The sequence below is a fragment of the Struthio camelus genome, chromosome 25 (assembly GCF_040807025.1).
Source record: "Struthio camelus isolate bStrCam1 chromosome 25, bStrCam1.hap1, whole genome shotgun sequence".
In the NCBI taxonomy this organism is placed as follows: domain Eukaryota; kingdom Metazoa; phylum Chordata; class Aves; order Struthioniformes; family Struthionidae; genus Struthio; species Struthio camelus.
The window spans coordinates 4,318,375-4,335,961 of record NC_090966.1 but is presented as its reverse complement, the minus strand read 5'-3'; the positions used below and the strand labels follow the sequence as shown (position 1 = coordinate 4,335,961).

Below are 17,587 nucleotides of genomic sequence, written 5' to 3'. Positions count from 1 at the left end.
AAGCAGTTTGGGGCGAAAGATGAAAAAAAAAAAATGGGGAGGGTTCTTCTCTCAACTAAAATCCAAAGACTTTTAGGGAAAGACAAGGACACTAAGTCTTATCTCCAGTCAGTCAAATCTGCATCAAAATGCAAAAAAAGCCAAAGGAAGAAGCAGAGAATAAAAAGCACATGCTAGATATTTTGTCCCAGTAATAAAACATTTACTAGAGCAAGCAGAAAGTAAATGCACAGCTGATAAAGAAAACATCACAATGTCACAAAAACCTGACAGTTTCTGATACTTCTCTTAGTAGAAACAAGACAGAGGTGGGCGCTGGCATGTTTCAACAAAAGAGTTTTTCCTTACCTTTATGGCGCAAAAAAAAAAAAAAATTTAAAAAACGGATAATACACACAACGAGTTAAAAACAGTCAAGCAAGATTTTACAGTTTTAACTACATGTGTCCAATATGGGGTGATATTTGAGCTGTTCCACTTCAATCAATCACTTTTCAGGTTCTCCCTACAGGCTTCTCAGCAGCAGGTCCCTTCATTTAGCTTCATTTCATGGGGGGGCACCAGCCTTTGATAGCTGTGGCATTTCTAAAATTTTTTCCCTTTTTTGTTTTTAATTTGAAGAAAGCACTCATCCCTCTCATAACAGAGGGCAAATAGGCACAGCAGAAAGACATGGCCGCTATGCAGGCTCCTACAAAGATGAAGGTTATTAGGAGAGAAAAGGTTCTTTAGAAGAAAGAGCCACGTGGGCAACGGGATTGGTGTACTGACCACAAACAAGCCAGGGAGTCCAGCCTACACTGCACACGGCATTATGGTTAGCTGGGATGGAGAAGGATTGTTTGAACAGCTGCATTAAAAAAAAGAAAAAAAAAGAAAATGAAAGAAAAATCAACTTGCTCTATCCCACCTTCAGCAACGCAAATTGATATATTCTTAATTGAGCGGGGAGAGAAGCAGGGAGTAACCTGGAGACCAAATTATTTGGGGATGAGAGAACATGTGGAAAGAATAGATTGGAGAAGAATTCACTGTACTGAACAAATTGCTGAAAAGTTAATGTTTAACAGGTGGGTCCTGAGCACCTTAAATGGACAGGTTTTTAAATGTGTACGCTGATTAAGAAAAGACAACTTTAAACTTCTATGGACAACAGTTTCTCAGTGTTCCAAGGATGTGAAACAAACAGCCTCTTTCTTGTCAATAAGTTCTGTTTAAATCCAGCAGAGAGTCACTTGAGCAGTGAATGTTGAAAAGCAGAACCCAGGGAGCTTTATAAAAATGATTTCTCTTTGACTAAACATTATGTGTACACATCATTAGAGTGAATCTGTCCGCAGATGTACCGGCCCAGACTTGCAAAGGGATTTTGCACGGTTTCCTTCTCCTCCCTCAGCTGCTCAATAACCAGTTATCAAAACACCCAAGAAATCCTCTGGAAAACGACATCACTACCTGCAGGGATTCCAGGCTGTGAAGCACAAGCTTTTAACTGTCCCATCGGCTCTTCTTGCGTTTTGGGGGCTCAGGGACAGCAAAACCATCTGTCTTGTTGTCTCGGCTGTTGCCATCCTTCCTGTTCTCACCATTCCTGTTCTCGTTGTTCCTACCTTCACTGCTATTCCTGCTATCACCATTATTGCGATTGCCACTGCTTCCATCAAGGGGGTGCCGGCTTTCACCATGGCGATGGCTGTCCCCATGTCGGCTGTCTCCATGGCGGAAACCATCAGTATGGCGACCGCCTCCCTCTCCGTGGCGCTGAACATCATTGTAGCGACCGCCACCCTCTCCACGGCGCTGAGCATCATTGTGGCGATTATTCCGGTTGTCGTTGTATCGTTCTCTGACACCACCACTGCTGCCACCAACGCCACCAACGCTGCCACCACCAACACCGCCGCCACCAACACCGCCGCCACCAACACCGCCGCCACCAACACCAGCAACGCCAGTGCTGCTGCAACCGATGCCTTCTCGATTGTTGGTGCTGGCATTTGTGCTGTTGAAGCCCTGTATTCCGACGCTTGGAAAGGTGGGAACGCTACTCAGATTCCCGGTGCTGGTGAAACCTGGAACACCCTTTGCTGCTGCAGCGGCTGCAATTGGGCTGTCAGGATTTACAGCACTTTGCTGTGCTGAACTCGTTGGTACTGAATTCAAGCTCCCAGCGCTGGTCCAGCCACTAGCACCAGCAGCAGAGCTACCAGTCTTTTGATTGTTAAGGCTTGCAGCAACAAAGTGGCTCTTATATTGGGACTGCAGGAAACGGAGAAAGAAAAAAGACATCATGTTTGCCTCTGCACTGCACCATAAAACACAGTCAGCATGCATACACAGGCCTGTCTTGACGTTTGGGGAGTCCCTAGGGAAAAGGGTTCCTTAAAAAAAAGTCAGTCTTGGAGCGATTACGTTCCTGTTGTGCTTACGAACATAGAATTCGTAACAATCATCTGCTATCACTCCATAAAAACAAAGGAATTCCTACATTGTGGGGTTGATTTTTACACTCACGTTTCTCTGTTCCCCATTTCTTTTGATTGTGATTACATTATTGCTGCTAAGCAACCTAAATAGGATCAAGCCCAGGAGCAGAATCCAAAAGGAAAAAATAGCAAATAGGCAGCAGAAAAAATAAGTTTGGCAAATTAACTTTGCGCAAACTTGCTCAGTCCAGCCTGCATACTAATTCTTGCACTTTGGACTGCAATGCCGAGTGCTCCAAGCAGGTAAGATATGGACACAGCTTCCAAACTCGACTTCCCTGAAGTCAACAGGGTTTCTGCACATTCAGGGGAGGAAAACAAAAAGTTGTCTTGAATCATCAGCAGTAAAATTGTTTAATGTTATTTCCTTTCCTCTTAAGTTAGATCTTGGGGTGCAAGTTATCAGACCGACCTGAAAAGCTGCTTTCATTGCTGTAAGTCTGTCTCCCATTGCCCCAGTGGACGGCTTGTATGCCTCATAGTTACTCATTACACTGCTGTTGTTTCCACGGTCCTAAGCAGAAAGACAAAGGGAAATTGGAGAGATTTATCCAGCCCAGATACTCTTGACTACAGTCCTTTTCCAAACCTATTTCCACCCTGTGTGCAGGGAACGTGTTTACTAAGGATCACAAACTTCTGCAGAGCGCTAAGCAGCAGGACAGTTTGCCCCACGACCTCGAGGATAACAGGAAAGTAAAGGTGCAGTAAGTCTAAGTGACTCATTAGTCAACGTTAGTATCACGTTTCCCACCTCTCTACAGTGGCAGCAGAAGGAAAATGCAATCAGATGGCGATGTTCACAGAGTTCATAGCCATGACTAAGTGTCAAGAAGGCTTCAGTTGTGACTTTTGAAAAGACACTGAACATAGTGTGTTTTCAACGTGTCTACAGCTAAATTCTGTCCCGTATTAAGTCGATAGCGAGCCGTTTGCCTAGCATGGACAATACCTTAAGTAACTGTTCCCAACACTGCAACATTTTTGGTACCAAGAATCAGTCTGGAAACAGCTTTTCAAGTAAACTATTGGCACATGTATTACACAATTATGCATGATCAAGAACAGTTAGGAACCCCCAAATTTTGCACTGACAGCCCATTTTGGGAAGAATCTCCAATCTCTTCTGGATCACTCTGGCTCTAAACAAGGCAACTCTGGGCAACAGGATGTCAGTGAAGGACAGATGGCTTCACTGGAGATATTTCTGATACAAACTTTGAAAGATTCTGAGTATGAAAACCTTTGAAAGTAGAGGCTATATTCCGGTACTAGGAAGAATTTTCAAATTAAGAAAAAAAAGTTAATTCCAAGTTTAACCAGTTCCAAGTGAACAACTTCTTCAAAATCTCTACTTACAGAACTTTCTGATCCCAGACCGGGACGTTCACGGTATCCAAGGCCACCACCCCCAATATTCAGCTTCTTGCCTTTTCCTCCTTTGAAACGGGATTTCCGGAACCACGGGTTCTATATTAAAAAAAAAAAAAAAAAAAAAAAAAAAGTGTCTCAACACAGGGGATAAAAAAAGCTTGATAAACATATGGGGCTGAGAAAAGAAGGATTTTGAGCATTTCATAAAAAAAAAAAAAGAATACATTGTTTCCCATTCTGTAACACAGCTAGTTGCAAGGTGATGGGCCAGGCAGACTGCACTGTTCTGAAACTAAGCTATAGATAGAGTCCTGTCACATGGGTTTGAAGCTTTGCTTAAAAATGCATTTTATGAAAACTGATATTATGTCCTGGACTCTCATCCATGTTAAAGTTTTTTTGGGGGGGCAAGGGGAGGTTACACTCTGATAAGCCCAAGAATAAATGTCATTCTCTAATGCTATTCACTTGGGTGCTCTGTACTTGTTTGTACTTGGTTTTTATTGATTTAGCCCACTGCCCAACTGAAAACAAATGAGGTTCTATTGGCAAAACTTGCTAAAACAAGCAGTGGCCAAGAAAGGGCAGATGAGCCAGATCTCTGTCGCCAGACCTCTGCTACCAAGCTTTTAATAATAGTTGGCTGCACCTCTCTTTATGCCCTGTAGTTGGCCCAAGTCTGGAGGAGTCAGTAAGCCAAACCATTCAGCCTATATAGTCTCCTCTCAAGAGCAGCCTATCCAGCTTAGCCTTAGAAGTTCTCTGTCACTTCTGAAAGTGTTGCTTATGTACTTCAGAAATATTTACTCGTAGCAGCCAGTATCCGTACCGCTCGGTAAAGAAGTCGCAAGCATGCTAATCCATCTCTGAATTTAGGAGTTGGCAAAAAAAGCTTTGCTCCCCTGCAGCTACATGGGCAGTATAAGACAAGAACTTAAAGAGCTGAGGAGTACAGTGGCGCAAGTACAGTTGTTGCAGCTATCCATCATATCTAAATATAGTAAGCCTGCCAGACAGCACTGTCAAGCAGGTACAATGAACAAGCAATAACTGTTTCAGAGAACGAATGTCCCGGTAATTATTCTCTAGTTCAGTTTTCGACTAAGCTACGTTTCCCAGGTGCTTGCCATAAATGCACACAGAAAATCTGGTCGCAGTCAGATACTAGAGTTGGAGTGCTCTGCTGGCATCAGCCAGGTTATAGCTCCTGATTTCCTAGGCTGTGTCGGACCCCAAAACAGATTGTGTATGGCGATCCAAAGCCTTCAAGTCTTCCCGGATTCTTTCAAAGGCCATAAAAACACTAGAAAGCCTACTTAAAAGCAGCGTGGGTTGCCAAAAGGTCACTGCAAACATATCATGGAGTCAGAAAAGTCCCTGAGCTCCTGATTTGCTCATTCTGCTAATCACGGAAGGAACCTTCCTCTACTCAAGACACGTTTACTTTTTTGTACCTGCATTGCAAGATCCAACAGCTCTTTGGAAACATGTTGATTAGCGCCTTCCAAATTTCTGACAAGATCACCAGCAAAGTTACTGTCCTTAGGAGTCAGTAGAGTGTAGGCTACTCCCTTCTCCCCTGCTCTGCCAGTACGACCAATTCTGTGGGTGTGCGTATCTATGTCCCGTGCCACATCGTAATTGATCACGGTCTTAATGGAAGGAATGTCCAACCCACGAGCTGTAATACAGAGGAAGAGAATGACCAGCATGATTATCCTGAATGAACTCAAAGCAGCCCCTTTCATTGTTACTGTAAGTATAGCAATATCTTCTCCAAAAGTAACATAAGCTATGCTGATCCACACATTCACAGGACTGGAGACAGACAAGATCTCTTTAATTAACTGTTATCCCAAGAAGGACACAGAGGGCTTTAGTAAAGGACACTGCAATCCACTCTTTGCTTAGCCAAACGTAGGTGGTACAAAAGCTGTTCCATCGAAGGCTTCAGATGTGGCCAGGCCCTATTCATATAAGCATGCATAATGTGTCAGCTGATTAGCGAACAGTAACTATTTCTTTAAGGGGTAGCTTATTTCCTTATTGCATATCGGAAAATTTATCTGTCACGCTGTAACAAACACCACTACAAGACTTTAAATATTTAAAGATCCCTTGCTAACACAGCATACTTCCGAAGAACACCTGGAAAACACTGCCTGGCAGGTGTAGAAGCCAACCCCATTGTTTTCTTGTTATTTTCACGTCCGTGCATCAGGAAGGTCCATCAGTAACAGAGTTATGTTCCAGGAAATAAACTTTAAACAGCATTAGTGTTTGTCTCAAGGGACTTTTGATCTAGGAGCAGGACCTCATGAAGACTTGCTTTTTAAGAAGGGAACACAGCAGCATTTCCCTTCCACTGATATATGTTACGAGTGTCTGCCGAGTTCCACAAATTGCACGAGCTGTTTCTTAGACGATCACGTACCAGCCACATCAGTTGCTACCAGTATCGGGATCCCCTTTTTCTTAAATTCTGAGATGACTTTATTCCTCTCGCTCTGATCCATGTCACCATGAAGCAGCCCTAGATTATGATCCTCCTGCTTGAGGTTATTGGCCAGCTCTTCCGCGTTTGCCTTCTTGGTGACGAACAGGAGAACACTCCCAGATGATGTGAACTCCACGAGGCGTCGAGTCAGCCAGTTCCATTTGCTAGGGCCAGAAGGAAAAATCTCCACAATTTGAGTAACATCTTCATTTGCCTGGGGGGAGAAATAAAGGCAAGTAACAACGCAGAACAGAAAGGACAGTATGACAAACACAGACAGCCAAATAAAACACAGGAATTTAAACTAGGCACGAGGCTAGAAAGTGGAGAAATAAGCCACAAGGGACTGAAATTCTGCTGTGAAAGGGGTTTCAGTTATCTTCCCTTTGTCTAACCACTGAAGCTTTGCCTTCACAGTGCAGAAATGGCAAGGGTTAAACGAGCTACGCTGATAAACCTAGAAGAGGCAAAATACAATCTTTGACACAATGCAGTCTAGCACCCTACTGATCTAAAGATGGGTACTTACAATCTAGATGCTTTTGTGACAGATGCTATTAACATCTAAACATCTAAAATAGACTGTGCAAGTGCATGATCTGAGATGGAGAGGATCCTTATCAGTAACAGTTATTCATATGGAGATCAGAGAAAGTACCCCTGTGAGCTGTGATGTGTCCTTAGAGTCAGGAAGAGGGGAGGTATACACAAACTCCCTATGTGCTCTGTATTAAAGGTAATACAAGCGCAGTGGAGCAAACAGCACTACCTGGAAGTTCCTCTTAAAAGATTTAATTTTTACATATTTCAACCTTAATTATCCCAAGGATGACGTTCGCAGAGTATAACAACTGAGATCAAAGAAATAAGAACAGGAACTCTGTGATTGCACTTGGAAAGGCACCACTTTTCTTAAAGGCAAAACAGTTTCCTAGAAAGAAGGGGCTTCAGTTTGCCATTCCTTTCCTGTTGTTAAGGGATACCACGCATTCCCATTTGAAAAACAATGCAGAGACCTCCTTGAAAGAAGAATGCTCTCGAGGCGTCTTGTCAAACTTCTCAGTAGTTTTCATGTGTTATATGCAAAGCTTCTTCACAAAAAGTGTACATCTGCTGACTTCACTGAATTATTACCAAACACTTAGTCTGCTAATAGTTTACCTGCTACTGTCAAGCAAGTAGAGTCAGCATTTTCACATAAACCAACTGAAAGACATTATAGTTTCAAATTCTTCATGGTAAAAGCTGCAATTGCTTTACTTACACTTTTGAGAAAGCATAAGAATATATCCATCTGATTCAGCCTAATAAGTAAATTTCTGGATTTAATGCTGCTTCATCCTTTGATGAAAGCTCCAAGAATCACTACAAGAATATTTACTGCCAGAAAGCACAAGTTTTTTTTTTTTTTAAATAAAACCTTACTTTTTTAAAAAACATAAACTGTTTACTCTTAAATATAAATTATGGATAGTGCAGTTAGACATAAATTTCAGATGACAGAAACAAAAGGGTCTGTTTCTCTGACTATTTCAGAGGTAATGTTGACTTACCTCTCCAATGTCTCCCTGCACAACTCGAATTGGGTCGATCAGAATATCTCGGGCCAATTTCTCAATCTTCTTACGGAAAGTGGCACTGAACAAGAGGGCTAAAAGAAAAACAGTATTTAAACTCCCTGAAACATAAATTTCTTTTCAGAATTGTGAAAACACTGCACAGGTCTTGTGAATAAGAACCTGTAGGACTATACTAGATGTCAGTAATCTGAAGCTATAGCCTAGTTTACCAGTTCTAATGAAAATTAGAATTCACACTAATTATTAGAATAACGTGTACTTTTACGGCAGCTTAGATTACAGGATCTCAAAGCATATGAATATTAATTCAAGTTAGTCTGTGGAGGGATTAAAGACTGATGAACAGCGCGGTTAAATACCCACATTTTACCTGTGCTCCCTCCCAACAGCTCACATTGAGAGTTACACCACTGAAATCTTATAAAAACTTCATCTTGTGAGCATGTCCAGAACAGGAAACAGAACTTCAAGCTCTCTTCCAGAATCTTACCTGGCAGCCCACCACATAGCTTCCTCTGACTCTGGGTAGTTTATTTTGAAACATGCTTATACTTACTCTGTCTATCAGGACGTACATGGCTTGCGATTGATCTGACTTGATATTCTGGGAAGGGAGAGGAAAAACGCTCTAATCAATATTGCATGCTCACTATTCAGTGGAATAATTCAAAAGGTAACTTCACCACTGTATTTAACATATAATCATAAAATGAATGAGTGGTTCTCATTCAGTATTGAATTTTATCGTGGCTTTCAAGTGCTCTTTGCTGCAGAATGCAATTTTGGCAAGTTCCTTCAGCAAAAAAAAAGTTCCTTTAGCAAAGGTCCAAGCTGAATCTGTGCATACCCTGTACGTCTTACAAGCATCTCCCTCACTTAGGAGTATTATAGTACCGCCAGATGTTTGCTATGTGCCATGATTCTTTGCTGACCATCTAGAAGCATATCCAAAACTATACAGATCTGAACCGATCAATCACGTTCCAACAAAGCAGAAAATTTTTATCACACCACTAGCTTATGCACACAGAATCAGAGCACAGAAGTGACCGATCCAAAATTATTCAGCAATTCTAGGGTAAAAATTGGGATAATTGGACTTTGTTCATCAGCTGGGATTTGCTGATCTCTTTATACCAATGGATATTAAATCACGGACTTTAAATATGAGCCCTATCCACAGAATAATTCCTTAATGTATTTTCAAGTACAATGAAGCTGCAGGAGTTCCAGGTAGCCGTATTAAGCTGAGAACTAGATACCACTGCTTTCCAAAACCACGACCTTTGCTCAATACATACCAAAACCCATGTCAAACATTCTGTCTGCTTCGTCAAACACAAGGTAAGTGACTCTTTGAAGGTTTGTAGCTTTCTTTTTCACATGATCAATCAAACGACCCTGTGGGGGTGGGGGGGGAGGGGAAAAAAAAAAAAAATCAGACTCCCCAAATCTTTTAAGTATACTTACTAGAAAGTTAATACGTGCAACCTTTAAACACTTAAGTGCTCTGATATTTGTCCTCACTTACCAGAGACTTAAAATGGAAAACTCCTCAAGGCTTCAGTCTAGAACTAAGCGTCAACATTCAAGTAACGGAAATAAACTCCTAAAATTCTCATAAACTGCGCTTGACAGGCTGAGTTTTAGGACTGGATTTTCAAGGTCAATAGTGCCAAGATCCTAACGTTCACAATATCACAGAGTGGCTGAAGTTGGAAGGGGACCTCTGGAGATCATCCAAGTCCAACCCCCCTGCTCAAGCAGGGTCACCGACAGCAGGTTGCCCAGGATCATGTCCAGACGGCTTTTGAATATCTCCAGGATGAGACTCCGCAGCCTCTCTGGGCAACCTGTTCCAGTGAATGAATGAATGAAAGCAGCTGACAATAGCGCTCATTTAAATCGCCAGACTTCCAGCAGCAACATCCATTCTGAATCAATGTTTTAATCTTTCAGTATTACTGCCACATGCGCTACACTGATTCAGGAAGACGGTAATGAAATCTATCACGTTCTGGTAACTTCCTTCATAAATTCAAGGCTGAGCAATGAAAACCTGTTTCTGTGCACAACTGACACTGATTCAAGCAGGTCTTGTTTGTTACTGCTTCTTCTACTCGGAGATCATACCTAATCTCTTTCAATATTTCCTGGGCCAAAAAAAATTCCAACATATTCGTCCTCAACATCTGATAATCTGGGAAGATCCTGGATTTGAGCGATCAGAGAATAAATTATCCACCATCAATGGGATTAATTATCTGTCTCAGCTTCAGTTAAACTGCAAAAAAATTGTTCCAAGTGCACAGAGGTACTTACTGGTGTGCAGACAACTATCTCTGCCCCCTCCTGGAGAGCTTTGGCTTGCTCCCACATGCTTCCTCCTCCATACACAGCTACGGAGCGCAGATTATATGCCTTACCAAAGCGCTTGCATTCAGAATGGATCTAAGAATTTAAACAAAGTACATCGCAGTTCAGGTTAGACAGATCTGAGAAAACATACCTATCTTGGAAGTACAGTCCAGCTCCTAGAACTCACTTTTCTGGTAATAACTTAATGAAATGATTTAGAAATCCTCAGGGCTGAATGCTTCAATACTTGTGAACAATTGCCATTACTTTATTGGGGAAAAGTATTTAGGCATCCAACTGCCTACAGGCTTTATCATTTTATAAATACAAAGACTGGCAATGTATCCACTATATGCTCAATACTTAGGAATAATATGGGAGTATTGTGAAAAATTAATAGCCATTTAACATTTGTCATGATCCCTAGATAAAAAGGAGTATAAGTGAAGATGTTAAGCTTACATTGAAAGTATGCTGGTAATGCACAGGGTAATGTTTTCAAATAGATTACTAATGTTCTCTGATAATTTCTTCTGCATAGAATTTTGCCTTTTGTAAGAACATTGCTATTCTATAAGAACATATAAGCACACACATACTTATTATATACTTTACCTGTTGGCAAAGCTCTCTGGTTGGACACACGATCACAGCAATGGGACCATCCCCTGGTTCAAGCTCCTTTTGATCCATGATGTGAATCAACATTGGCCAGATGAAGGCTGCTGTTTTCCCACTTCCAGTCTTAGCTATTCCAATCATATCTCTGCCACTCAGCGCAACTGGAACACCCTACAAATTAAAAAAAGATTCTTAACTCCCGTTACGCCTAACTTAAGGTATTCTTGTGTTAGATACTACCTGCATACCCAGACAGAAATGGAAAGTGCATCACAGGAGACCCAGAGCAACATGTGTGGATGCTTACATAGTTTTATTGTCAAGTTCAGATCTGACTTAGTTTGCTTTAAGGGCTGGAAGCAATTAGCATATTATGACTGTTGGAGTCCTGTATGAAATCAGTGTTTGGGCACAGTACAATTTCTCAAGGATATATTTACATAGCTACAAATGCATCCTTTCTGGCTGTAAGAACGATGAAAGCAAATTCTCTAAGATTATCCTTTCTGTACCCATTCGGAGCACTGAAGTTTCTCAGTTCATCCCTATTGCTACTATCCAGCTCCTTTCAATCGGAGGTATTTACAAATAGCACAGACCAAGGTCCTAATGTATACGCCTTGGACACAACACCACGTCATTTTCATGTTTCAAGAAAAGCATCCCAAGTGGTGTGGTTAGATTCAAACATTACTGATGGCCTAAGTTACTTACGCTGCTCAACCTGTAAATGCAGTAGATTCCCTTTCACTTGTATTGCTATTCAAGGTATGACCAGTTCATAACACACGTATGCTAACTAACAAAAGAAATTAAGCAAGCCTTATAGTTACAGAACACTCAAATATAAGCTGTTTAAAAGCATAGAGCTGTCAAAGTATGTCTCTTCATTCAACTACTGCAATGTTTATTTTTAATACAATTCCTAAAAATACATATAAAGAAAGCTTTCATACATTTCTACAAGGAGCAAGTGTCATTTGCATGTTCCTCAGTCTTCACCAAGTGGGACAATCGAAGAAGAGAATATGGATTTATTCACAGCTGTCATTTAACAAGAAAAAGAGTGGGTAAACTTCTATTTAAAAACGTCAAAACTATTTTCCTAGATAAATATGAATTCTTCTTCTCCATGACTGCTTTATACAGGAAACCAGAATTGCATGCATCCTCATATGGACTAGGGACCTTAGCATGCGTTTCATTAGTTGCGTTTAGATTATTAGGGAAGTAACGACACTCACCTGACACTGTATAGGTGTGGGCTGGGTATACTCCGATTTCCTAATTTGATGCATAAGTTGCTCATCGAATCCAAAATGAGCAAAACTACTGCCAGGCCTTGGAGGAGCAGCACCAGAGACCTAGAAATTGAGACATATCTTTGTTCAAGATCAGTAAGAGAAAAACAAGAGGAATCTACACAAAAATGAACAAAACATATCTCCCTCTCAGAAAACAGCTTTTTATTTTCTGAATAGTTTTACTGAGTGAAAATTCAAGGTGAATTGCGTAAATAGGACTTTCAGATATAAAAACGTAGATAAACCGCCGTTCAGCGTAACCTATTAAAAACTGTCCTATCTACTTCCTTGTACAATTGGTCTCCTTCCTTGCCAGATAACTCCCTCCAGAAAAGTTAGCCACGCTAACATGTCACAGATTGCAAAGAACTGATTCCTGAACATAGCATTTCCAGTTTCAGTTTTCAGCTCTGTGGTCTTTAGTCCAAGTGCAACTATGCAACTGGAGATCTTGGGCACACTCTTTGAGAAGTCCAGAGGAGACTTTCAAGAAACACTGAGGGAAATCAAGCTCTCTTAAATCAAGGCCCCTGAAGGTTTGAGAGAGGCTTGGTATTGTATCTCACAGTTCCCTGTGAAAACCTTCATTGAAACTACTAAGGAAGTTCAAAAGAATGACAGTAAAAAGATCCTAGGAGGATGGTTTTGCCATCCAAGGAGGACCAGCTTACCCGGAGATTTAGCTTATGACGTAATTCTACCACTTGCTGTGGGGTGAGACTGGTGATTTCTTCATGCTCATCATAGAAATTTTTCTCAAATGGTGGATATTCAATCTGCAAGGGTAATTACTCAGTTAGCCCAGGAGTCAGGACTCTCTGTCTGTGCATTTGTTTTTGGAGGTAAAGGATCCTTTTCAGAAAAAAAAAATTAATCGTCTTAAGAAAATTAATTTAAGATAAAGTAATTTTTAGGATCTTCGGTATGACACAGCAGTCATATCAAGCGGCACAGCAGTGACATACTGCCTGCTAACGTTGAGGCACAGGAACAGAAGCATGTTTCAACTTATTTCTTAGCTTTTGCCTACCAACAGCTTTCTACAATCTCTCAGACTAAACCAGAATGGAATAAACTTTTTTCCTACCTCCGAATGGTCAATAGGTGGAAGAGGATCGATGATTTTTTTGGACGGTGCAATTGGATTCCCATCACTGTCATACTCAAGGTTATCCTCTTCCTCTTCTTGTACCACACCAGCAGTGGGGTTTTCAGCCATGTAGCGAAAATAAGCTTCCTGCAGCAAAACACATCAGTAAAATCGCATACAGTAGGATGGAAAAAATACTATTACACTTGTTCAATTGACGCATACACTAGATGGCTGTGTGCATTAACACCTACCATTGAAAAACAAAACGTTCACTAGAATTGGTTCTTCTAATAAATAGCAACACTTAAAGTCCAGAAGAAGAATGATAAGAAGAAACGAAGAAAGCAACTACAACATTCAGTTAGACCACAAAATGCTTAAAAAAAAAAAATTGTCTCTCAAAGGTCTGCTTAAGAACTCTTATACCAAGACTAATTATGCTTTAACAACAGAAGGATCTACTCTTATTACCACACAAACAAAGTACAAATACTGCAGGTTTTGAAACAGAGAACACTATGTTACTAAATGAGTGATTACTTTTTTTGTACAAACTATGCCAAAGGTAGTTTTCTTCACCTCCCCTAACTACGCTCTATTAAATATTATTTTTCATTGAGATAGTTGACAGCAAACGGGAAAAACTATTTCAGAAGAGTCCTTCAACACAAGCCCAAGCTGGAAGTCGCTGGCACCACTGTCACTTGCCATCCTTACAGATCCCAAATGTGTACGCGCCTCGCAGAATCCCATTTAGGTCTCACTGGCAGTCTGCACACCAAGACATTCTTACGGAAAAAACACCCGTCTCACTTGACTTTTAAACAAAGATCTAAGATCACATTTCTAAAGTAAGGTTTAATTATGAAGAAACATGTATACTCATCTTTTTCATTCAAATAGCCAATTAATCACTTACTCACATAGACATGCATACAATACAGCCGAATAACAGCTGTGTGCAAGTGTAAGACAGCTCTGTGGAAAGTTCAGCATGGCTACGCTCACCAAATCAGAAGCAAAGGCCTAGAGGCCAGATAACCCTTCTGTGTTCTGCTTTACTACAAGTAACACCATAGTTACTAATTACAGCTTGGTAGAAAGGTACATTTTGAAATGAAGTCTTTCCTCTTCGCTTGCAATTTGCATTATGGTGATGCCTACAGTCTTCAACCAGCACTGGAGCTTCCCTGAACATAAAGAGCAAAAAATCTCATTCTTGCCCTTAACAGACATGAAATGTCACTGCAAATAGTCTCCACGGTTTACTAGCCTCTCACTGGTGCTCCACATTAGTTGATCCTGTTAATTTCAAACTTGATGAGAACCTCAGACACTGAAAAACCTGTATAGGAACTTGAAAGTCAAACTGACTGAAAAATCTTCTCAAAGGAAGTGAAAAAGAATGAAATTGTCTCCTAGCATTCTTCCTTTTTTAGTGAAGCACCTAGAAGGGTGGAGACAAAAGGGTAAACACTAGAGCTTCCTGCTGAATTGTCCAGGGTATTGTGCATGATACTGGAGTTTTGTTTGTACCTAGTAGTTACATATTTGGGGAGGGAAGATAAAAAACAAAAAAGAAGATAGAAAGACTGCATAGGAACTCACTTGGTCATCTTCCTCTTCAATGTCATCTCGAATACCCCTGGAAAAACAAGCGGAGAAACAAACTTCCCTGCAAGTGTTCCACATACTCAGCTCCATACTTTCATTTGATTAGTGCTGAGCTCCATATTTCGTGGAAGACACAACACTAACAACTCAGTAACATTTATAATCCCAACCCATGGAGTTTTCATATTTGGTGCAACTATAACAGCAACCCTGCAAAGACTTCATTTTACTTCTATTAATGAGACTGAAAGATTAGGATTCCGTCTTCCCAGTAGAAGCCACTTCAAAGATCATCCTGGTCTAAGCTCTTGATGCTACCAGAAGTCCCATAACTGAAGAGGAATATGAGCCAGGAAGTGCAAATCCAGTTCAGAACTTCCCCAGGTGGTGATTTGGATCCGGTGTTCTGTTTCAGGACCATGTATAATCTGATCAACCCCATGCAACGCAAGTTCTACCAACCTATCTGACATTCATTTCAAGAATCAACAGCACAATTCTTTTCCCTGGTCTAAACAGATAGGCAAGCTGTATGAATGTAAACCGCTTAAATTCTGAATTTAGTATTCCAATTGCCACATGCTACAGGGGATATTTTAAAACCTAGTTCAAGTTTGGATGACTCTCCAGCACCTCCAGTATTACAAGCACAGCAGCAACCCGTTATTTCGCTCATATAAACGGAGTTTTGAACCAAACCTTCTTGATCGCTGCAAGGATGGGGAAACAGAGAAATTTTATCCAGGCTGATCTGGCAAGCTGACAGTAATACAACGTGCTGCTACACAGGGGACTGTCTAATACCTGATCTGTGTGCCCTAAGACTACTGAGGAAAGAACTCTAGCGTAAGGTAACTTTTAAACAAGTGTTTCTACGTTTTACTGTAGGATGCCTCCATGGAGTCTTTCCTCCTATCACCTGATTTTTATTGCACAGAACTTTGCCCACGGGGGATATCATACACTGGTCAATGCTGTTTACTAAACATACATTACATTATCTACAGAAGGATGAACATCAATGAAATGCATTGAAATTCTTTAAGCACTATACAAGAGAGAGGCAGGCATGTGAATACAAAAGATAACTTACTTCACATTCTTTTTTTCCTTGTCTTTATCTTCAAGTCTCTTCATGTCTCGAGCAGCTTGATCCTAACAGCACATGAAAGCGTGATTCATTACATAAACAAGACAATAAAGTGTGGAAAGGAAAATTGTTTCTATATAAAATTATACAACTGTAGATTGATACTGCAAAGCAGAATAAAATTCCCCTCCTCCCTTTCCCAGATATACAGTGTCGTAATCAGAATCAAATTAACTACAACTAGACCATCACGCCACAGAGACAATACTTTTTGAACTAAACGTCCTCTTGTTCCACATCCTCTTATGCTAAATAAATTGTGCTACCAATTCCTTTGAAATTTATATCCTGTAACTTTGTAGCAATGATCATGAAACAATATAATCTCCACAGTCTTCTTAAGACTAGTGCGATAGAATCCAGCTAACAACAAAACTGCAGCTAAGGAACTACTTACGATGAATAAAAATCATTCAAATTCAGGTAGTGAAAAACGCACAAAACCTTGATTAATTTGTATTAAGAGACTCCACAAAGCTCTTTGCTGTACTATATTGACATGCTCAAGACACTTACATAGTTAAGCTACTGTAAACCAAAAAAACCTCCAACCAAAACAAAAACCTTGATATAATACACCTTTGAGTTCTAATTAACACAGTATCTTACATAAAAGGCAAAGGGTAAGGGATATTCTGAATAGAAGATGCTAAAACCATGAGAAGCTTTTGCTGCTCCCGACCGGAGAGAAGTACAGCCACAAAAATTAATAAACATTTCACAAGCCGTGTCTTGCCTCCACTTCAGCCATGAATGCCTCCAGAGGATCATCATCGCTGTCAGAATCTGCCGATTTGGAATGAAACTGCTGGCGAGTGGGGGAATTCTCTGCGGGAATGTATGGCAGGTCGACGTTGCTGGAATCTTCCTCTTCATCCTCAAAGTACCTGAAAAGGAGGAGAAGCAAACAATGGTCTAGTCAGCATAACGCCTATAGCAGCATATTGCCTTTCACAGTCTGGTAGCCATTGACTCAAGCTTCCCATGCGGAGATGGATAATAAAAGTTAACATGGACAGAGGACCTTCCACTAAAAGACTTTGCGATTTTTACAATTATTCATGTTACAAGCTAAAAGCTGTGGTAAGGCGAGTAGACGTGAGGAAATCAACCCTCCTGAAAGGCTCTCCCAGGCTGGCAAATAAAGGATGCTTTTCTGACTTCCCTCCTATTCAATGCATTTATGCAGCCAATAGAAGGATTAGTAAAGAAATGTGGGGTTGGATGTTTCAGTGTGTGAAAGATACCTATATTTATCCTTCATTTCTGGACATATCACCTCAGGCAAAGTCTTGCTCAGACAAGAGCACAAATGGGACTGAGCTGGCTGAGGCTCAGCTCAGAGATGTTCTTAGGGAGAGAAAGTCAGAGGAGGGGAGCTCTCCATAGACTGACGTAACATCTCACAGCCTTTTAAATATATTTAAAGGCAAGGAAATATTACTATTTCCATTCTACAGATGATGGACTGAGATCCGGAGAAAGAGTAAATAACTGGCCCACGTCCACA

At 40.8% G+C, this 17,587-nt stretch overlaps 1 protein-coding gene across 6 annotated transcripts in view; it reads right to left on the bottom strand.

Moving 5' to 3' along the window:
* Positions 1 to 102: 102 nt before the first annotated feature.
* DDX42 (DEAD-box helicase 42) overlaps positions 103 to 17,587 on the bottom strand; it is a 20,872-nt gene continuing 3,387 nt past the window's right edge. For 4 of the 6 annotated variants that reach the window (XM_068919055.1, XM_068919056.1, XM_068919057.1 and 1 more), the window contains 16 exons: positions 16,814 to 16,964; positions 16,021 to 16,082; positions 14,922 to 14,958; positions 13,308 to 13,457; positions 12,892 to 12,996; positions 12,161 to 12,280; positions 10,911 to 11,087; positions 10,260 to 10,388; positions 9,239 to 9,338; positions 8,494 to 8,541; positions 7,911 to 8,008; positions 6,295 to 6,571; positions 5,315 to 5,541; positions 3,846 to 3,956; positions 2,899 to 3,000; positions 163 to 2,259 (listed from right to left, as the gene is read on the bottom strand). In XM_068919055.1, coding sequence (XP_068775156.1) covers positions 1,489 to 2,259; positions 2,899 to 3,000; positions 3,846 to 3,956; positions 5,315 to 5,541; positions 6,295 to 6,571; positions 7,911 to 8,008; positions 8,494 to 8,541; positions 9,239 to 9,338; positions 10,260 to 10,388; positions 10,911 to 11,087; positions 12,161 to 12,280; positions 12,892 to 12,996; positions 13,308 to 13,457; positions 14,922 to 14,958; positions 16,021 to 16,082; positions 16,814 to 16,964 — 2,665 coding nt within the window. In that variant the 3' untranslated portion in view covers positions 163 to 1,488. Of the gene's footprint in view, positions 2,260 to 2,898; positions 3,001 to 3,845; positions 3,957 to 5,314; positions 5,542 to 6,294; positions 6,572 to 7,910; positions 8,009 to 8,493; positions 8,542 to 9,238; positions 9,339 to 10,259; positions 10,389 to 10,910; positions 11,088 to 12,160; positions 12,281 to 12,891; positions 12,997 to 13,307; positions 13,458 to 14,921; positions 15,334 to 16,020; positions 16,083 to 16,813; positions 16,965 to 17,587 lie in introns of all 6 variants that reach the window. The other 2 variants (XM_068919060.1, XM_068919061.1) reach the window with 2 other exon arrangements.